The sequence below is a fragment of the Rosa chinensis genome, chromosome 7, assembly GCF_002994745.2.
Source record: "Rosa chinensis cultivar Old Blush chromosome 7, RchiOBHm-V2, whole genome shotgun sequence".
NCBI classification, from domain to species: domain Eukaryota; kingdom Viridiplantae; phylum Streptophyta; class Magnoliopsida; order Rosales; family Rosaceae; genus Rosa; species Rosa chinensis.
Window position 1 is genome coordinate 17,098,630 of NC_037094.1, and position 23,632 is coordinate 17,122,261.

The 23,632-nt window shown below is 39.6% G+C and overlaps 1 protein-coding gene across 1 annotated transcript; it reads right to left on the reverse strand.

Annotated features, from left to right (window-relative positions):
- Nucleotides 1–8,833: 8,833 nt before the first annotated feature.
- On the reverse strand, nt 8,834–22,752 carry LOC112180968 (cytochrome P450 87A3). The gene is made up of 9 exons (XM_024319552.2): nt 22,378–22,752; nt 21,828–22,149; nt 21,597–21,746; nt 10,386–10,637; nt 10,199–10,288; nt 9,789–9,867; nt 9,597–9,703; nt 9,346–9,470; nt 8,834–9,257 (listed from the first exon to the last, which is right to left on the reverse strand). Exons 1-9 carry the CDS (start codon nt 22,569–22,571, stop codon nt 9,131–9,133), a joined length of 1,446 nt encoding a protein of 481 aa, XP_024175320.1. The 5' UTR covers nt 22,572–22,752; the 3' UTR covers nt 8,834–9,130.
- Between the last annotated feature and the right edge of the window lie 880 nt (nt 22,753–23,632).

The following is a 23,632-nucleotide window of genomic DNA, read 5'->3' on the forward strand; positions in this document are numbered from 1 at the left end:
AGGCTCTTAGCCGGGGCCTTCACTTACTTCTCCAAACCCGTCAATTGAAGCCAATATCTTTTCCCAGGAAATGCACTGCACCGTCTCATGTGTTATATGCAGATGACCTCATGGTGTTTTGCCGTGGGGACAAAAACTCTCTTAAACGGCTGCGTGGGTTTTTTGACCGTTATAGTGCAGCTTCAGGGCAATTCATTAATGCGGAGAAAAGCACTTTCTATCTTGGAGCTAGGTCTCGTCACAGGAAAGGTACAGTTCAACGTATATTGGGTTTTCATGCAGGGCGCCTACCTTTTATTTATCTGGGAGTTCCTATTTTTTGTGGAAAACCCCGCAGCTGCCATCTCCAAGTTATTGCCGATAGAGCTAAGTCAAGGTTAATGGGTTGGCAGGGGAGGCTTCTTTCTATGGCTGGACGCACTCAACTTGTGCAATCTGTTTTTCAAAGTATGCTTCTTCATAGCTTTTCAGTGTATCATTGGCCTGCATACCTCGTGAAGAAGTTATCTACATGGGCGCGTAATTTTATATGGTCTGGAAATATTGAGACTCGGAAAATTGTCACTGTTACTTGGACTCAAGTTTGCGCTCCGAAAAAAGAGGGCGGGGTGGGTATTCGTGACCTGGCAACTCTTAATTCGGCAGCTGTTTTAAGGTTTGCATGGAACTCTTTCACTTCTTTGAACCAATGGGGTGATTATATGCGAACTCGTTATCCTATATTATCTAGTTCCAAAGTGAGCTACCGCAAATCCTCAATCTGGTCAGGTTTCCGCTCTATTGCTCTTCATATCACACACAATTGTCGTTGGATTATTGGAGATGGTCGTTCAGTGTCATTTTGGAAAGATAAATGGCTTCAAGATCCAATATTGGAAATGTTGGGTTTTTTCGACTGGTCAGGATTCAGTGATCTACGTGTGGCTGATTTCATCTCTGATCATTCTTGGCAGTTTCCCTCTTTTTTCCTAGATACCTTTCCAGACTTGTACAGGAAAATTTCTGATATCTGTCTCCCTTTAGACACTGAACCTGATATGCTCATTTGGGAGTCTACAGCCTCTGGAGAGTTATCCTTCACTGATTCTTATAACTTGCTTAGACGACACTTTATTTCGAGAGACTGGGCTTCTACTATTTGGCATTCTTTCATTCCTCCACGATTTTCTTTCTTGGCTTGGAGGATTCTCTTAGATCGCTTGCCCACTGATGATCGGCTGAAAAGAGGTGGGATTCCAATTGTGTCCATCTGCCAATTATGCAACAGTTCGGCAGAGTCAACTTTGCACTTATTTTTACACTGCCCTTTCTCCCAACACCTTTGGGGATGGCTGGCAACTCAGTTTGGAACCTCATTTCCTGCTTATGACTCTCTGTTGGATTTTTGGGTTGGCTTTTGTCACAAGGGTTTTTCCCCTCAGCTTTATAATTTGTGGTTGGCAGCCGGTTTGCTTACTTTCATGGAAATTTGGAAGGCGCGAAATAGACTCAGGTTTGATAATCGTTCCCCTACTTTTTCTACACTGTGTTGTTCAATTATGGCATGGATTCGGCAATTCGGTTCCCTTGTTCCTGGTTACTATAAAGGCGTCCTGGATTCCCGCCTTCTCTCTTCCCTTGGGGTGTGCCCCAAGCCTCGTAAAGCGCCCAAGATTCAACGCGTCCTATGGCATCCCCCCTCCCTCCTTGGGTTAAAGTTAACACTGATGGTCTGGCGAAAGGTAATCCTGGTCCTGCAGCTTGTGGAGGAGTTTTTCGCGATGCTTCTGGGGTTTATTTAGGGAGTTTTTGCCAACCTCTGGGTTGCAATTCTTCCTTTTATGCTGAACTTTATGCTGTTATTGTGTCTATTGAAGTTGCTTTCACTAGAGGTTGGACTACTTTGTGGTTGGAAAGTGATTCTACTAGTGTTTTAGCATCTCTCTCCTCCAACTCTTTCTCTCCTCCATGGGACTTGAGAGTTAGATGGCAAAACTGCTTGAAGAACATTCAGCAAATGCAATTTCGTAGAACTCATATTTTTAGGGAAGGGAATGCAGCTGCAGATAAGATGGCAAACTTAGGTGTTTCAAAACACTCATTTACCTGGTATCCTAGCCCTCCTGCAGAGCTTCACAGGTACTTGCAGGCGGATTTTTTGGGACTCCCAAGTTATCGCTTCACAGGTTGCTGAGATGTTTATGTTCGTCTGCCTTTATTGCCCGCTCCTTCTCAGAGGCCTTTATTCCCAGGAGGTCGTGCGCAAAGTTAGCTTCATATGCATCTACATGCAGGCGCAACCACAATTCTGGCATATTTCGTGTGTCCAGTTTTCACTTATGTGGCTGGTTTTTTCTTTTGTAGATTTGTTCATGAGGGGGAAGTTTCCCTCTCTTTTATTTCGTTGTTAATTGTGTTTTATCTCTTGGACGATGTATTTTTCTTCTTTATTTTAATAAATTGAGTTGGGGGACGGGCGGTGGGTTCCCAGAGTGGGGCAGACCCTTCACCTTCGGGTTTGAGGGTGGGACTTGTGCCCTACATTGTCTGTCTCCGAGGAACTAATATCGCCTAATCCCTTTCTCCTTAAAAAAAAAAAAAAAAAAAAAAAAAAAAAAAAAAAATCTATTATAAAAAATTCCTTGTGCGAGCCAAGCCTTACGATATATACAAACACGAGTTTGATCGCTATCTAATTTCCAGCGACTTAAGATTTGTTTGGTTGCACCAATATCAAGCGGAAAGTCAGCCCTAATATTTAACCATACAGCACGATGGAAACCCATCGATCATGTTATTTAATATTAATAAATTACATATAAGTTATTAACAAAAAATTACTTAATAAATACATCCTCTAAAGATTAAATTAAACATATAAGGACTAAATCTTACAAATAAGGACAATATGCTATCCACTTGGCACATGTCAAGAGTTAATTTACTTTTTTACCCTTAACTACTTCTTTTGACTTCTAATCCCTTTATAAGGATCAAATCTTACAAATAATGACTATCTGCTCTCCATTTGCCACATGTCATGAGTTAATTTACTTTTTTATCCTTAACTATTTCTTTTGACTTCTAATCCCTTTATGTTACTTTTTTTTAATTTTTTTTTCTAAGAATAATTCTTTATGTTACTTTTTTTTTTTGAATAATCCTTTTATGTTATTTTTTTTTTCTTGAGAATACTCCCTTTATTAACACTTCACAAAACCTCACTCTCCTACTACTCTCATCTCATCATCTAATCCTGCTACTGCACTCATACTTGTCCAGTTCTGCTACTGCACTCGTCATCGTCTAATTTTGCTACTGCACTCGTCATCACCTAATCCTGCTACTGCACTCATACTCGTCCAGTTCTGCTACTGCACTTGTCATCGTCTAATCCTGTTATTGCACTCATACTCATCCAGTTCTGCTACTGCACTCGTCATCGCCTAATCCTGCTACTGCACTCGTTGCACTCATACTCGTTTAGGTGTTCTACTACACTTGTACTCGTGTTCTGCTACTGCACTAGTCATCACCTAATCCTGCTGCACTAGTCATCACCTAATCCTGCTACTGCAATCGTCCAATCCCCGCTACTGCACTCGCTGCACTCATACTCTTCCAGTTCTGCTACTGCACTTCTACTCGTGTTCTGCTACTGCACTTGTCATCGTCTAATCCTGCTACTGCACTCTTCATCATATAATCCTGCAACTGCACACATACTCGTCTAGTTCTGCTATTGCATTCTTCCTGATCTTGATTTAAGATTTTGCAGTAGTAGGAGCAGTAGTGTCATATAAGTACATACGACATTATTTTTATATTACAAAGTTAACAGAGACTTCAGAGATGATAACTAGGTGAGCTATATATAGACATTATTCTGTAAACTAGTATACTTCTCCGATAACGATTTCTTGGACTAAATTTGGCACCTACAGAGTGGATATAAGTGTATACATACACGTGATTCATATTCGACTCTCATAAAACACAGATTAGATGCTATTTCCAATCCGAAAGCAAACTCGTCCCTCTTTTTTTATTTTTATTTTTTTTTATTTTTATTTTTATAAAATAAGATCAAAAGAATATGAAATAAGATCAAAAGAATATGGAAACTTATAAAGAAAGAAAACTCTGCAGGTTACACAAAAAAACCCATTTCTTCAGGAATCTCCTTGATGAAGCTATATATATGTCCTTTGCTCCCAAAAGAGAGAGAAAAAGAAGCCGGCTGTCCCAATGGGCTTTAAAACAAGTGCCCATTATATTTGATCTTGGCACATTACTTCATAAAACTGCGGGGAAATGATATTTAACTGATAAACAAATGGAGTTTTTGAACAACATCTCAAATGCAATACAGGGCACACAAAAGGGATCCACACAGTAGTCAATTTTGTTTAACCAAATTAGAGGAAGTAGCAGAACCATTCTCTATCGCGTTGTCAATGTCCACATCAATACCACAAACTTGCTGAATCTGATCGCGATAGCACCCTGCCCGCCATTCAGGACCCAATCGCATTGCCTGCCCAGGAAAAATGGAAAAAAATTAGTTTGCGCATCTATTACACAGCAGTTCACGCAAGAGTGCAACATGATAACGTAGTAAGCCTATGCAATTACTCTAATAATTGATTTGTTTAAGACTAATCGCAAAGGTATTCAGACCCTGGCTTCCCTAAGAGTTAAGATCTAACATAATAAGAGTCCAATTTGAGAAACTTTGCAATACAGGTAGTAGATGTACATCCACATATATTGAGTTTTACAAAGAGTAACTGAATATACATATATACGGAGGCGTTCCAAAGAGGACGTCCGCACTTTCCCTAACGTGTGGATGTCGACGCTGCAGCTCGGCTCGGGGAGCAATGGAGCGGTGGGGCTTGCAGGATGGAGGCCAGGGTCGGAAGGACCGATCTGCAGTAGGGTGGAGTCGCCGGCGACGAGCTTGCAACTCTGCCCAGAAAGTTGCAGTTACAGGTCGAGTCGCTGCCCAGAATTTGCAACCTCGATCTCCTCCAACCTCGATCGCTACCCAGAACCGTTTGGGATGCCTCCGGCCTCTGTCCGCCAAGCCCTGAGCCACTGTCCCAGCCTGGAACGCTGCTGCTGCGTCGCCGTCCGCACTTTAGCAAAGTGCAGACATCCGCTTCAGAACCGGCCTCTACATATATATACCTTGTAGAGGTCCTTGATATCATGATAAGCTGCAATAGTCATGATAAGCTAACCAATCTGCTGTCATCTCAATATCATGAAATCCCTACAAATCATGAAAACACACACAAATTGTAAGTGAGCTCCGACTCAACGAAAGCCAAACTAAGCAATTCTTTCAGAAGCAAAACATCAAGCACTTGGTGGGCATTCAGCAAATATTGAATTACACATAGGTAAGTAAGCAAGCAAAGGCCACCTGAGCTTGTTGTCGACACTCCTCACTGCAATAGGAAACACGTTGGGGTTGAGAGGTGTCGGTGGATTTGAGCTTTCAGAGGCAGGAGTAGCAGACCTTATCTCCAGGGTAGAGAGAGAAGGGTGAGACAGAATGGGTTTAGGTAAAACGGCGGAGAGAAAATGAGAGATTTTGGTTAGTGGCATACATGTAAATATTTCATTAAACTGAGTATTTTGGTCATTTTCCATTAAAATTGAGAGTCAGGCTTACATCATTCTACTTTTGGATCTGGGCTCATGTCTTTATTTGTATAAATCTTTTTGAAAGTGGGTTTTCTCTGTTTACATCTTTGGTCATGTGCTACTATGTAATTTTCTATTTTAATATCCAGACGTACCCAGTTGGATTACTCAAAGATTGAAAGCCAAAACTTTTATTTATTATAAATTCTTCCCTCGTACGAGCGAAGCCACCTTAAGATATAAACACGATCCAGTTTGATTTTAAGGACCACAGATCCGTTTTAATGTTTTATTGCATCTAGACCAAGTGGAAAGCCAGCCCTAATATGTAACCAAATGATGGAAACTCATTGATATATAATCCTAGAAAATAACATCACCAATTCACCATTCACCCTAGTGGAGTTTGTACCACTATACTTAGGCCCAGTGTGGGATTGAGCCTAAAAGTGCTTTTGGGCCTAAATTTACCAAAGACCATGTATGTCCTAAAGCTGATTTTGGGGGAAGTGAATTCTCCGAAAAACTAGTTTATGAGAAGCAGCAAATTGCTGCTTTGCAAAATTGCTTATGCAGAACCTCTCCAAAAAAACACGGAGGGTTTAATGAAACTTATTGAACTGTCTATTTTGTCCTCGTTCTTTCCTAAAAATCACACTGAACCCAGCAACCTTATCTCTTCCCTTCATTGCAAATGGTTCCCTCTCTATCGTTCTCCTCTCCTGCTCCTTTCTTTGCCGTCAAATCCCCAACCCTAATCCTCATCGGCACAAATTGGGAGAGAAGCCCTCTACTTCCTCTCCCTTCGTCTCTGAGAAGCATCATCAGAAATACAAGAGGAGCTATTTCTGATTGTCTTCCCATCCTTCCCTCTCTACGGTAAACTATTCAAGCATTCTTCTGGTATTCTTCAAAAACTTGGTAGTGCAGCATTCTTCTGGTCTTCTTCAAAAACTTGGTACCGCTGAAATGTTAGCTATGTTTCTCTATATTTTGGGACAAGGTCAAACCAATAGGAATACAGAAAAATGTTTTCAACGTTCCGGTGAGACGGTTAGTAGAATTTTGATATAATGCTCAACATTTTCTATAATATGGCGAAAGTACTCATAAAGCAAGAGGATCCCGAATTTACGAGCATCCCAAATGAAATTCTAAATGACTCAAGATACATGCCTCATTTTAAGGTATGTATAATGTTTTGATTTTTTGCTCCATTTATATAAACTCAATTACTAGCCTTTTTTTAATACAAACTTAAAAAAATAATTTGTAGGATTGTATTGGCGCTATTGATGGTGTTCATGTTCAAGCTTCGATTTCTCCATGTGATCAAGTGCCATACATTGGCCTAAAAGGAACACCGACCCAGAATATTTTGGCTATATGCGACTTCAACATGCAATTCACATTTGCATGTGTAGGGTGGGAAGGCATTGCCCATGATAGTAGAGTATTCTTATCGGCTTTCCGTAATCCTCGATCGAATTTTCCTAAACCCCCAAATGGTACGTTTTATACCTAGATTGCACAAATAATAATCCTAAATTATATCGTAATCGATCATTCATTATATTAATCATTTCAGGAAAATATTATGTGGTGGATGCCGGATACCCACAAATGAAAGGTTTGTTAGGACCTTATAAAGGTGAGTGGTATCACCTTCCACATTTTCGTAAAGGTGATGAACCGACGAGTCATAAAGAAATTTTTAATCATGCACATTCTTCACTTAGGAGTGTTATTGAGCACACTTTTGGGGTGTGGAAAAAAAGTGGAGTATTTTACGTGATATGCCAAGCTTTCCATATGATAAACAAGTTAAAATAGTTATTGCTACAGTGGCTCTTCGTAACTACATAAGAAAATATGCTCAACAAGATCCTGATTTTGATGAAAGGGAAAATTACTCAATTGAAGAGATTAATGAAGAGATGGAAGACAATGCATATGAAGATGGTCCAGGAAGACAAGAAATGGAGGTGTTAAGAAATACAATTGCACAAAGTCTAATGAATGCATCTACTTAGCATTTAGTTGCAAATTTGTATTGACCTTAATACATTTTTGGCACGTTTACTTACTTGGAATGGAAAATAATCATGAATCGGAGACAAGTGGAATGGGAGAAGAAAGGAATCGGTATTGATTCCGGAGGAATGATTCCTAAACCCATCTCTCCCCTTCGTAATCGAATTCCTGAGTATTCAGGAATCGATTCCTGATAAATAGGTGGGACCTACACCAATTCAGATTCCTTCATGTGTTAGTAAACACATGAATTCTTTTACCTGGAATCATTCCGATTCCTTTATGTGTTAGTAAACACAGGGGTGTTTTTACTCCGTAATCATTCAATTACATTCCATTCCATTCCAATTAAGTAAACGTGCCCTTGTGTAATGTTTCCCATTGACCATGGTGGGGGAATATTTTGTGTAATATTCTCAACTCATTTGTATAATATTTAAGAATTTATGGTAATCTTTTATTTGGTCCAAGCAATATATAACCAAACAAATTACAAAAAACTAAAATTGCTTATATAATTTGTAGAATTAATATACATATTGAGATGAAAGTGATGCATTGATAACTTGAACTAGTGTACAAGGACAATACATGAGAAATTTTTTAATTTGGTATAGTTACATAATCGGAAAACAAAGTTATGTATTTTAGTAGCATCTTTTATCATTTATGCCAATTTTGGTAATTATACCCAACCAAAACACTTTTTACTTATAATTAACTTACCAAACACTCAGAAATTGTTTTCGGTTCACACAACACTTTTAAAAACAGTTTACCAAACACGTCAGCTGCTTCTTCTCGCAGCAATATCATAAGTGCTTATTCTCACAGCACAGCAATCCGAAACTGGGCCTTAATTTCTCTCATGTAATTCCTCAAAATGATACAAGCATTATCTCCTGATCTCCATTCCCCATGCCATTAGTATGTAATTGCCGATCCATTTCTTTATCTAGTAAACCAGCATTCAGTTATCTTTCAGCGATTTTTGATTTACTTTACAAGGGTGTTTATTGTTTAAATATTTATTTATCATTTCTAATCTCATGCTTGCAGCAGTATTTTATCCCAAAAAAAAAAAATTAATTGTTGGATGAATATAGTCAGAGAAGATCTAGTATCAACTAAGGTATTCAAAGGGCACAGAATTAATTGATGTAGATATTGACAAGAGATGTACTCGTGGATTAGTAGTATCATTTGTTTCAAAATTCAAATAAACTATTTCATGCTAAGCATAAACATTATCATTGTGTCACTCACGTATTTAAGTTGCATAGTACAGTTGCCAACATACTTGTTTGAACTTTCAAACTTACGAATTCAACAATAAAATATTTAGCTCTAGTACTCCTATCTGTACTCCGACGTACTGCTGAGCTCCAGAGGCAGCTCCCCCCACTAAGCAGGGGGTGGCTCTAGTAGTACATGGAGTGCAACCCATGATAACATGTCCGGATCAAGTATCTGGACTTATATGCTGTCTACTGTTACTTGTGTCTTTCTTCAGTACCCGAATGTGAAAACCCCCTGGAAATTGTATCCAAGGATTTCGGAATATATTTCCTCCTTTGATTACCTCCCACCTGAAAGTGTGGATGTCAAGAATGTTAATTAGTCTGTCCCTCATCTTCTTTCTCTCGCTCTACTATTGTATTTGCAGGACACTCTTACCTGTACTTTGTAACGAAGCAATGAAGAAATACAGCCATCTGCACCTTGCCAAACGCTGCTCCTACGCAGGATCTCAAGCCACCACCAAAAGCCATGAAATCTTTCGATGCACCACTCTCCTTTCCCTGGTTATTATATGCATTGTTTACAGATAAGGGTTAGGGGGCGCGCAATCTGAATTTGTTTATGGGTTTACAAGTATATAGTCACTATATATGCCCATATGCTATATGCCAACCCAGGTACTGTACCTCCCATCTCCATGGATTGAAGGCCATAGGATCTTCATATTTTTCTGGGTTCAAGTGTTGGACTTGGGGACAAAGCATAACTGACCAGCCTTCTGGAATTGTATATCCTGCACTCACTCCCAAACCAATTGGTTATATATCATTTTAAATTTATTAGGATGATTGAGTTTTTGGAAACTATACAGTACTTACCTTTGAATTGTACTTCTTTTATTGCCTTGCGAAACATTCCTGGAACATGATTTGTCAGTCTAACCGTTTCATTGATGACCTGCAAGTTCAAATGTTCAATTATTTCGAAAAACAACGTTATATATCAGAACAAAAATGCATTGTAATTCTAATGCTAAGTGCTGTACATTTTGGATACCGCCTGAAAATACTTTATGTGGCAACTAATGAGATATATGTTCACTCAATAATAAACTTCATTAAATGATAAGGCAAAAATTTCTTATACAAAAAAAAAAAAAAATTGTGGCAATTGTTGTAACATGCATAAGATGGTACACTAAAAAATGGTACACCAAAAAGTGATACACTTAGCATGCATTATTCTTTCTTTAAGCACTTGAATTGTTTAAAGTGCAAGACTCGATCACCTGCAATGTGAATGTCATGGACCTGTATTCTTCCCATGTAAGCCCTGAATTAGCATTCTCCCTTTGCTTTACAATCATCTCATGTTCTTGCTGTCATGAGCATAAAATGGAAATAGTAATTAAGAGCATTTTTCGGTTCTGAAATTTATAGCAATTAGCATGGTTTGCAGAAGAGTTCAGACCGTACCAGCAATTGCTTTAGCACCAGAGGATGGTCTGAAACAAACTTGAGGAGTAGAGTCATAGCTGTGGAAGTTGTATCAAAGCTCGCAAAGAGTAACAAAAACATTAAGTCAAAAGAAATTTCCTCCGTTAAGACTGTTCCTTCTTTCTTAAGTTCTTCAAGCACGTGATCAAAAAAATCGATAGGTTGCTCTCGGGACATTGCACGCCTTTCCTGTAGCATGTATTTTAGTGTTCTCATTACCCTTTTCCTACCCTGCACAGAAATTGTTTAATTTCAGGATCAGGAGGAGACATATATTATGCTTCTCCGGAAGGTATTCAAAATATCGACGTGCATTTGCACTAACAGGAATGGATGTTGGATAATATCAACTGCACTTTTTGATTATTAAAAAAAAAAGTTGACCACAAATATTAAAAGCTGAGATTGCATATTAAGTGCTGTGTCACTTGCACTGCCATTGCATGGTAGAATTTTTTATGTTTCTCACATATATTCTATTTCTCAAAATCTAACTTTTAGTATTATTGATTATTACCTTTTTTTAACAAAGTTCGCTCATGTTGAACAAAGTTCATTGTGAACCAATCTATGCTGACAGTCTGACATAGAGTAATTGATCATTTAAAAAAAAAAATTGAGTAATGTTCAAGTAAAACCCTAATTTGTGTTTAGCCCAAACTCTAGATTACTTGACCTAGTGGTAATAGGGTTTAATTAGAAGAATCTAGAGATTATCTTTCCTTGTATGATTCAGACTCTATGTATTGTAAACCTCTATATAAAGAGGTCTCAATTATCAATGAGAATACACAGAAAATGCCTCTCAATTTCAGTTTCTCACAACACGTTATCAGCACGAAGCCCTAACTCTGAAACCATAAATTCGTAGCCTTTAAATTCCAGATACCACCGCCGCCCACCTTGAAGATCCAAATTCCAGGAAGCCAGAACCGGCGGAGCCACCTTCAGAACCTATCGGAAAATACCCGAACCGGCCCCCGGAAACACCGAAAGCCTTTCTGCCCGGTTCGAAGCCTTCCTCCCTGCCTCCTGCTGCCATACTCCACCAGAAGCTGCAGCCTGATCCCAGATTACCAGAGCCACAAAATCATCACCGGAACCGGCCTCAAGATACCTGAACCGGTGACCTGAAATTCCCTAACCGTGAACCGCCGCCTGCATCTTCAATCTTGCTTCGGTCAACCCTACCCAGAAACACGTGCAGCCCACAGCCCAGAAATCAGTCCAGCCTCGGCCCAGAATAGGAGAAAGACTCTCGGCCTAGAAATGAAGGAGCTAACCTGAAGCCCAAAAGCAGAAGAGGTCCAGCCTGAGCCACATCAGCATTTGCGTCAGCATCCATTCAGCACTGCCACGTCAGCAGCTGACTACCACGTCAGTAACCGGTGCCAAGTCAGCAGGTCGGTCAACACCGCCGGTCAACCTTTTTCTGGCGACATTTTTCCTGCCAACTTTTCCGGTCAAGATTTTCGGCAATTTTTCAAGGTAAACTTTTCTAAAAGTTCCTTTTTTTTTTTTTTTGAAGTTTTTAACTTTTTATTACTTTCCTCTTCTTTTTATTGGGGACTTGCAATCTCCCTTTTTCCTACCCCCTTTTCTTCTTCATAGGGGAGACCAAAAGCCGAACTGTGGGGGTTCGTGCTCACTCCAAGCTTGGAGCTTGTGGAGTCCTCCAAACTTGGAGTTTGTTGAGAAGAAAACGATCGACCATATACATCGTTGTTTCGATCTAATCCAAAACCCCTCTTGGAATCGGATTTTCTTGGAAGCGACTATGCTCAGAAAATCCCTAATTTCTTGGAAGCCACTACGCTCAGAAATTTAATAGTTTTCCGTGGTAGCCTTTTTCGCTCCGAAACTAACCTTAAGCTTGTGTTATTTTTCAGGATGAGTTACCTGAACAAGTTGAACTTTGTTCCACTAGAGACAACTGGCGCAGGATACCATAGGTGGGTCCGAGATGTATGCCAACATCTTAAGGCTGATGGACTTCTGGAAACCATCCAAGAGCCTAGTCAGAACGTGCTCCCTATTGAGCAAGCTACTGCTTTTGAAGCAAATCAAGCTAAAGCCATAATTCTCATGACAAGGCACATGAATGACGCGCTCCAAAGTGAATACCTCAATGAGGAAGACCCAAGAAAGCTATGGGTAGAACTTGAGTAGCGATTTGACAAAGTTTGTGATTCCCTGCTTCCTGATTTAGAAGTGCGATGGCATAGCCTCCGCTTTTGTGATTTCAAGTCTGTGCTTGATTATAACTCGGAAGCTCTTCGTATCAAGTCTCTGATGGAGTTTTGTGGCCAAGCCATAACTGATACGCTGTTGATCGAGAAGACTCTCTCTACCTTCCCCGTCTCTGCCCTGATGATTTCAAAGAATTATCGGACTGATGTGAATGTAGGACGTATCACAAGGTTTCATGAGCTCATTGGCCCCACGAACGTAGCTGAAAAGCACGACAATATTCTTGTGAAGAACTATAACCCTAGACCAGTAGAAACTAAGTCTATTCCGGAGTCTAACTATAGTCGCGCTCCCAAGGGAGGACGCAAGGAGCGAAACCCTAAGAGTATGGACAATTCTGGACGTTGTGGTCTATATTCTCGCCTTAAAGAGGAAGGAAATCGCCTAGAGAGGCGTGCACGGAACCGTGGAGGTAAACGTGTGAAGAGAGAGAGGCGGAGCCTCCAACCATGGTGGTAACGCCACCAAGAACAATGGTAATCCAAATCACGCCCCAAAGGCGCCTTGATCAAGGGAGCCTGACCATAATGATGTTTGTTTTCGATGTGGATCAACTGAAAATTGGGCCAAAGCATGTAAAGCACTCCAGAATGTTGCAAAGGCATACAAGACGTATCGTGAAGCAAGAGAGGCAAATTACATGGAACAAGAAGATCAAGATGGCGATCTCGATCTAAGGGTGGAAGACTACAAGGATCATGACTCAGAAACTGGCGATTTTGATTAAGTCTTTTTATTTTCCAAGAGATGTAGGCAATCGCCATATTATTTTTGTAGTAGATGCCAATGGTATTAGTCCTTCTTCAAAGTCGGCGTCTCAATGTAAGTGTGATGTCTAGGAAGGTTTTGAGATAAGTGGTACTTAAGTGAGCTTTGCTCCACCGACATCTCTCTACTCACCTAGTCACATTTGCATTGGAACTACCGAAATGAGTTAGACGACTACCATTGTTTTGCATTAGCTAGTTTATTGGATTAGATTTTCTTTGGTCAAAGAAACGATGATGTAATTCCGTTTGGCTTATTAATAAAAGTTGAGTTCTTTTCTTTATGACTCATTTTTAATTACGAGCTTTTCTTTTAGGAATGGATGAACTTCAATGTCTTGCAGACAGTGCGACTACGCACACCATTCTACGACATAGGCAATTATTCTTAGAGATGTTGCCTACATATTCCTCTGTGACTACGATGGCTGGACCATCAGGTTTAGTTCAAGGACATGGAATGACCCAATTCCTATTGCCAAATAGCACCTTGATTAAAGTCACTGAAGCTCTCTACGCTCCTAAGGCAAATCGAACCTTATTGAGCTTTAAAGATATAAGAGCCAACAGATTCCATGCGGAAACGCATAATGAGAACAGAAAATAGTTCATTTGCATTGCCTCTAATGATTGCGGATGAAAGCGCATCTTAGAGAAGCTTATGTGTCAATCTAGTGGACTTTATGTCACTACAATTCGACCAATTGAATCCAATAATGTCATAAGAGAAGATCTCTTGGATTCTGACACATATTGGCTTTGGTATAACCGACTAGGACACCTTGGTCGTGATATGATGCTCCGTATACTAAAGACTTCACATGGACATCCATTCTTCAGAATGAGAAAAAGCAAGAATCGAAAATTGATTCCTGAACTTAGCAAGTCCGCAACAATTGCAGCATCTGGCACTGCATCCGTCTTGGGGCGCCATAGGGCCGCCCAAGTCCCATGTGATGACTCTATCAATGGCACCAACCATGAGCATGACGGTATGGTTGTTCCTCCTAATGGCCATGACGCCATACATACTAATTCCCATGGCTCCAACGCCATGATGGGAGATGTAGTCACACATTTTGCTTCCAATAGCGCTACAGATGCTCAGGCTCAACCAAAATCCTCATTTGTTGCTTCTAAGGCCCCTCGCTTATTTTGCAAAGCCTGTTATTTCAGGAAATTATGACCGAGACCGTCCGACGCAAAGGATCCCAAAATACTAATTTCGTTCTCACAGAGAATCCAAGGGGATATCTGTGGACCAATTCAACCATCATGCGGACCTTTTAAATACTTTATGGTATTGGTTAATGAGTCGACACGCTGGTCACATGTCGCGCTGTTGTCCACTCGAAATGCTGCTTATGCTAAACTCCTCGCCCAGATTATCCGTCTACGGGCTTACTACCCTGATCATCCTATTAAGTCGATTCGACTTGATAATGCTGGGGAGTTTACATCAAAAACATTCGATGACTATTGCATGTCACTAGGGATTGATGTAGAGCATCCAGTTCCCCATGTTCATACCTAAAATGGTCTCGCAGAAGCTGCAATCAAACGACTACAGATGATAGCACAGACATTGGTTATGCGCACCAATCTCCCTGTTTCTGCTTGGGGATATGCAATATGGCATGCAGCGACGCTAATTAGTCTATGACCCACTGCCACCAATCTTACTCTGCGTTACAGCTAGTGACTGGGTACGAGCCTGATATCTCGCACTTACGCATTTTTGGGTGTGCCATTTATGTGCTTATTACGCTGTCACAGCGTACTAAGATGGGTCCACAATGACGAATGGGCATTTACGTTGGATATGAATCTCCAACCATCGTCCGCTATCTTGAACCCTTGACAAGCGATCTCTTTACCGCTAGATTTGTGGATTGTCACTTTGATGAGACAGTCTTCCCATTGTTAGGGGGAGATACGAACACATATGTTCAACAGGAATGACAAGAATTGTCGTGGTCCGTCCCCACTATGTCTCATCTCGATCCCCGTGCCGCACAGTCCGAACTTGAAGTGCGAAGAATAATCGAGCTTCAGAACGTAGCAGACACTCTGCCTGATGCATTTTCTGATGTTGCCAAAGTGACGAGATCACACATACCTGCTGCAAACGTGCCTGCAATGATCGATATCCCGAATACTGGACATCACGCCATTCCTATGACACCAGGAGATGGCGTCATTGCCCAGCATGGCAAAGATGTGGGGTCTATGGCCGCAGGTCCCGCAAGGAAGCGCGGTAGACAGATTGGTTCAAAGGATACTCGCCCTAGAAAGAAAGCGAATGAGGCACAAACAAATCCTTTGATCATCCATACTCAAAATCCGTCCCATGAGAATGTTCTGGATTATGGTTATGTCCAAGAGATATCATTGGGGGACGCCTCAATGTCAGAACCTATCCTTGAGAACGTAGAGATCTCTGTTAATTACACTAGTATACATGGGACGTGGGAAAGAAACTCCATCATCATTGATGATGTATTCGCGTATTCAGTGACGCGTGAGATTATTGAGACTGATGACATCGAACCACGCTCCGTTGATGAATGCCTACGTAGAGCTGATTGGCCAAAATGGAAAGATGCGATTCAGGCAGAACTTGATTCTCTAGCGAAAAGAAAGGTATTCGGACTAGTTGTGTCAATACCGCCCAACACCAAACCAGTTGGTCACAAATGAGTATTCGTTAGAAAGCGTAATGAGAAAAACGAGATTATAAGGTACAAAGCTCGACTTGTGGCGCAAGGCTTCTCACAACGCCCTGGAATCGACTACGAGGAGACCTATTCTCCTGTAATGGACGTAATAACGTTCCGCTACCTTGTCAGTTTAGTAATTTCTAAAAAACTGAACATGCAGCTCATGGATGTGGTTACTGCGTATCTATATGGGGATCTAGATACGGAAATATACATGAAAGTCCCAGATGGACTTCAGTTACCCAAATCAAGTGGCTCTAAACCACGGAGGGCGTTTGCGATTAGATTGAAAAGCTCACTATATGGATTGAAACAATCCGGACGGATGTGGTATAACCATTTAAGTGACTACTTGATTGGTAAGGGATATGTCAACAATGAACTATGCCCATGTGTGTTCATAAAAAGGACAAGTTCCGGATTTGCAATAGTGGCGGTTTATGTCGATGACATGAACATAATTGGCACCCTGAAAGAGTTAAGGGAGAACACTGAACACTTGAAATCCGAGCTTGAGATGAAAAATCTTGGGAAAACACGGTTTTTCCTCGGTTTGGAACTTGAGCACAGTAGAGAAGGTATCCTGATTCATCAATCAGCTTATACCCAAAAAATGATTAAGCGTTTCAACACTGATAAGATTAAGGCTTCAAGCACCCCAATGATAGTCCATAGTCTTGATCCAAAGAAGGATCCATTTCGTCTAAAAGATGATGACGAATAAGTGCCAGAGGTAGAAGTGCCCTTCCTAAGTGCAATAGGTGCATTATTGTACTTAGCATAATGCACAAGCCCGGACATCTCATTCGCTGTGAACTTGCTAGCTAGATATAGCTCTGCGCCAACACGACGCCATTGGACTGGTGTTAAAGATATCTTTCGATACCTAAGTGGTACGATAAATATGAGTTTGTTCAATCCCTATAGAGAGACGATGGATTCGGACCCATCAAGTGCCAGGGATGCCACACATGGTGGACTACGTTCCTTTTCCCCATCCCAAAACTATATAAGTGTTTTGGAAGGTTTTGCTGATGCTGGGTACCTCTCTGACCCACACAAAGGTCGCTCCCAAACTGGTTATGTTTTCACCATGGGAAAGACCGCGATATCTTGGAGGTCTACAAAGCAGACCTTAGTCGCTACCTCTTCGAATCATGCAGAGATTATTGCTTTTCACGAAGCAGTTTGTGAATGTATATGGCTTTGATCCATAGTTACGCATGTTCAAAGCAATTGTGGTATGAAGTCTACCACAAATGAGCCAACAAGCATTTATGAGGATAATGTTGCTTGCATTGAACAAATGAAGCAAGGCTACATTAAAGGCGACAACACCAAGCACAAATCGCCTAAATTCTTCTACAATCAGCAACAACAGAAGCTCCTCAAGATCAAAGTGAACCAGGTTCGATCTGAGGACAATGTGGCAGACTTGTTTATTAAGTCATTGCCTAAATCCACGTTCGAGAAATATGTGGCAAGAATTGGCTTGAGAAAATTATCTGAACTCCCATGATCGTAGTCATCAGGGGGGGGGGAGGCGCAGATATCAGGGGGAAATGTCTACATGTTCACCTCGAAACTTGAAGGATGTGTTCTGCTCTTTTTCCCCTTCGACCGAGGTTATTTTTGTCCCACTGGGTTTTTGTTACTCGGCAAGGTTTTTAACGAGGCAACGAGAGAAGCACCACGTTTGGGCAACACAAGGGGGAGTGTTCAAGTAAATAATTTGTGTTTAGCCCAAACTCTAGGTTACTTGACCTACTGGTAATATGGTTTAATTAGAAGAATCTAGAGATTATCTTTCCTTGTGTGATTCAGACTCTATGTATTTTAAACCTCTATATAAAGAGGTCCCTATTATCAATGAAAATACACAGCAAATTCTTCTCAATTTCAGTTTCTCTACAACAAGTAATTGATTTTAAGTTTTAATTATTAGTGTAGTTGTATAATTTGAATTGATAACATCAATAAATAATTTAATAAAAACACCATGTAGAATATAACATAGTAGGTATCTTATCATAAGGTTTAGCAAATATGGACATGACACAGGTTAAATAAAGGGGAGTGAAATTTGCACTCCCAAAATTGTAAACCACACTCCCTCTTAATTTTTTAATATTTTCCTCATCTTTATGGCATGTAATTTTCCAATACTAACCTTTTAAGTTTTTTCTACTTGATCAACTAATCATATGACGAACCAAATGAGTGAAGAAAGCAAATACTCAAACATTCTAATCCCAACCCCCAATCGATTCACCATGTCGCTCATTCCCAATTTTCGACAAACTTTCGACAAACATTATCTTCGACCTCGATCTCTTGGACCCATTCAGAGATTTCCAATTCCCTTCCTCATCGCTCTCCACATTCGAGAAAATTCAGCTTTCATCAACACCAGGATCGACTGGAAGGAGACCCCAGAAGCCCATGTGTTCAAGGCTGACATTTTAGGGCCGAAGAAAGAAGAGGTCAAGGCTAAGATATATTGAAGATGACAGGGTGTTGCAGATCAGCAGAGAGATGAAGATAGAGAAGGAGGACAAGAACAACAAGTGGCACCGGATCTATAAGAGCATCGGTAAGTTCTCAAGGAAGTTCAGGCTTCTTGAGAATGCGAAAGTTAATGAGATTAAGGCAGCTATGGAGCATGGGGTTCTCAATGTGACTGTTCCTAAGGCAAAGGTGAAGATGCCTGATGTCAAACCCATTGAAATCTGGGTTTGGTTCTTTACCTTTGCTTGAGCTGAACACGAAGGTTTTGATGAGATTGCATGTTGAGGAAATTCTTGGACTTGGTCATGGCTTTCTATGGATTTTACTCATTTTAGTATATCCCATAAAGGTATCCTAAGAAGTTGAATAGAGAGATCTAGAGGTGATGATATAGTGGATTTTGTTTTATCTGAATCACAAATTCTTGAGGGTTTTTGTGAGAAATTGGTGAATATAATTGTGAGATTCTCTATGATGCTTATGTTATGGTTTGTGTTATGTGGAAGTGGTGATATGAGGACTGCAGTAGAGAAGTTTAGAAGCATTAGAGATTTAGAACAGTAGTAGACAAGTTCCAGAGAGAGTGAGTCTTTGTAAGGGCAGAATGGAAAACATGTGTAAAAGAAATTATAAAAGTATAAAATATAGAAAGTGGGAGTGTGGTTTACAATTTGGGGAGTGCAAATTTCACTCCCCTAAATAAATGGGGAACATAATATGTAGGGTGGGTTGGTCTGTTGGCTTTAATGGATACTAGCAGGGCCCATCCATTATGTGTGTGTGGAGAGAAGTTAAAGGTAGTGGAGAAACTTCTCGTACAAATATCACATTTTCTGTTTTTTTAATTCTTTTATTTTTTATTTTGCAATTTACCATATTATCCCTATTGATTAATTATATTTCATAGTTTTTTAATAAATAAAAGTTAAATTGGTAAAAAAATTCAGTTTTGGAGAGCGAGCTCTCGATCTTCTTTTAATAATAGTATAGATTAGTATGCAAAACACATGCTCTGTATGTGAAAGAAAATTTTTCATATAAAAAAGCAGTAAAAATTATTCAAAAAAAAAAAGTTTGGAAGTTATGTGATACTTTTTAGAATGATCCACTTCCTGCAGATAATGAGTAGTTACATATAGAGAACGTGGATTGTATTGTCTTATTTTCCCATTTTTATCTAATTTTTTTTTGTTTCAGTACTTTGACGATTTTGTCATTGGAAAATAAAAGTTAGGTTTTGTTTTTTAATATTTCAAGGTTATTTTGATACATTTTATTAGTTTTGGCTAACAAAGTCTATTCTCTTTATTATATATATATATATATTATTATTATTATTATTATTTTTTAATCAAACCCAAAAACGGGCATTAGTATCATTCATCGCATGCCAGAATGACCATTACATACCCTTCAGCTGTCGTCAACTAGACAGATCAAGAATGCGTGGTAGTACCCATGGTGGTACATAGAAATAGGTCCACTCATTGTACAGTAAATTCGTAGAGACCAGTGTAAATCCTCCTTCAGTACTACTCCAAAGGCACTATAGACACATAAAGTGTATAGATCCCTAAACACTCAGGGGATTATTGAAAATAAAAACTACTAACATAGTATCCCTAAAACAAAGAGAAATTTTATGGGCCTAGGGTAAAAGCCCTAGCCTAAAGCTTTTATAGTCCAAGGTAACCTAAGAGAAGGCCCATTCAAGGACCAGCAGGCCCAGCTTGGCTCAGATGCAACCTCCACCTCCAGACTGCCAAACCATCCCAACGCCACCCTGAGTTCGCCGCCCCAAGCCAAGACCGCCATGACCCAAATCACGACGGAACTCCACTGCCACGACCAAAATCACGAAGAACCTCGCCATTTAAAAGACCTATTCTCATAATAATAGCATATATAATATTGGTTAAACACAAATTCACTCACAATTTTATTGAGTTAGACGGCCTTTGGTTCAATCATTTTAATTTGTCGTGTGACAGTCTAGTGCAACCCACCAAAAATTCGGAAGTTGACTCGATCAGTTGAGTGGATTGGGTGGTTGACCCGTAAATATCCTATAATTATTAACGGCTGATTTAATAAAAAGAAATATAATATTAACAACAACTAAAGTTGTTTTTCCCCCTCTTTTTCTGATTTTTTAAAAACTTAATTGGCTTTGTGCAATCCACATGTCCGCACATGTCATGTGTGCATCTTGTCTTCTATATAAAGCTAACAAGGTTTTATTCAAAATTTTAGATTTTAGCTAACAAAGTCTTTTTTCTTAATAATAGTGTGTGTATATATATATATATATATATATATTTTTTTTTTTTTTTTTTCTTCATAAATTTACTAACCCCAGCAACATGCTCTATTACCCTCAGTAGTCAATACACAACTTTTGTTTTGTTATATTGAAGGAGAATCGAACCAGTGATGTAACATATTTCTAACCAAATTCTCAATTATAACCCCAAAGTCTTCCATCAGGAAAGTTTACTCACACCAATCTCCAATAAACACTGTCTGTTCTTATTGGAAAAAAAAAAGTCTTTATTGAGAAATCCAGAATTTGTCAAGGGTTAAAGGGTTAGCCCAAGGTCGAAGCGTAGACGAGCGGGTAGAGCCCAGGAAATAGGGAAGCCTGTCATAGAGCAGTCTTCTACTTCTAGTCGACTGCTGGCCTGAGAGAAGGCGGCCTCTCCCGGGAAACATGGCCCAATTTATTATTATTATTATTGTTTTTTTTTTTCAGGGGACCAGAACGCTAAAAGGTTGGGGAGAAGCAGACACCAGAATTTAATTTGGGCACCCGATGTGTTGAATTTTATACTGGGCCATTGCAAGTTCAAATTGTCAGACCAGTTTTTCTTTTACTCTTATCTAAAAGCCAGTTGATATGTGCATGAGGCTAGTTTATGATAATGGTGCTAACGGTTTATGTGTACCTGTAAACATTTGTGAAAAGCTGTTCCGGGGATCGGCAATGGGAGGGAGAACATTCCCCGAGCGAATGCATCGAAGCTTGCCCTTAAGTTGTCTGAGGACTTACTTGAATCATAACTCATGAGTATCTTTGCAGTGAGTGCAAATATCATCTGCAAATTAATCAGATCACTTCAAATAAGCCATTATAGTAACAAACCAGAAACAAAAAAATAAATTGACCCCCAATTTACTTCTGAAGTTGCTTCTTTCAATTCTGTAGTGTCTTGACACGACCATTGCTCTAATCTTGTGCGAGTCGATTGCTCGATTTCAGGGAGCATATTTTTGAGGCTTTCAGGGCCAATGAGGTTAAGCATCATGCTCTTGAGGTATTTGTAAACCGACACATGAATGTTTCCCAACTGTTTTTCACCAAAAATCTTTTTGACAGAATCTGGATACCCGCTTTCAAACAATTTATCGTCTTGTTGGAAGACATACATATTCAGTTCGGGATCTGTCGATACTATGAAAGGTGCTCCCATCAATTGGCTCTTGAATATTGGTCCGTACCTGCAACATGATGAGTTGAAAATACTGCACAGCATTAGCATGAGATGGTTGTGGGCATGGTTCGGCTAATTTGTACATGCACCTGTATGAAAGAGGGTTTGGCTTAAAGGGGCTTGGATTCGGAATTCAAAGATAGGTCAGAAACCGAAACCTCACTACCCATAACATGTATAATCACAAGAAAATCTTTCTATAAGGAAGCAAAGCTAGCTGGTGAAGTTATTTTACCTTTCCATCCTTGTCTTAATGAAGGGAGGAATATCAAAGGAGGTGCTTGAAATGAGGAACTGTATGGTCTCGCCTATCAGTGGCAAACCCATTGAACCTGGTGGAAGTTTGCCATTGCATCTGGGATTTCTCCACCTATACACCCAGTGTGTAATGCCTACAGCAACTAATGCTACAATGCACAAACCCAACATTTTGCGAACTATATGATAAATTCAAGACTTGTCAACTGGATTCAGGACTCGATCAGGAGGGAAATATATGTATATATATTGAGCTGCAGAAAACAAATATGGACTTGATCTTGGGTGAAAAAGCGGAGTCTGATCGAGATTGCAAAAACAGAGACCCGGTTGGATTATTATATGACTTGATGATAAACGTTCTTTAGTCTTTACCAAACAATAGGATTGGCTTCTCGTCAAAAAAAAAAAAAAAAAACAATAGGATTGGCTATTACAAAATTCTTTTCTTGCATGTGGACCCAAGCCTTAAGATAGAGTTTGACTGATCGGTATCTAATTGACAAATTTCCAGCGACTTAAGATTTGTTTAATTAATTGCATGATTTGCAATCAAGCGGAGAGTCAGGCCCGACTTGTTTGACCATATATGCATGCAAGTGGAGAGTCAGGCCCGACTCATTTGACCACATGGGGAGTGCTATATACACACTCACTTGAGTGGGTGTGAGCCACATTCAGACAAGTGTTAGTTTCTCATTAGTTTCTACTATTTATTTACACAATAAAAATTAATGCTACTTTAAATTTATTATTTTCCATCTCTATCCCTAACCATATTTCTCCCTCCATTTTTTGCTTTCCCTCCACTATCTATTTCTAAATAGAACGCTGAATAGCTAGAACCCATTTAATCATAACCCATGTGATTGTGAATATGCTTATAAAAAAAATGGGTACCACTTAATAGCCTATTATGAGCATTATAAAATACGATATAATCAAACAAACTAGCCTCTCCATTCTTGACTTATTCGGCTACAATAGTGTTGCATTTATTAGTCATAGCAGTTAGGTAGTTTTTTATTTATTTAATTTTTTTTTATGACAGCTAGGTAGTTTATCAAGAACTAACATTTAGCAAACTTGGTTGGTAAGGTACTATCAGATCCTTTTTTTTTTCTTCAACCATTAAAATCAACAAAAAATAAGAACAGCAAAATAAGATCATTATTTCCATTAACGTTTTGCAAAATTACATCAGAAAAAAAAAAAAACTACTATTCAACCGA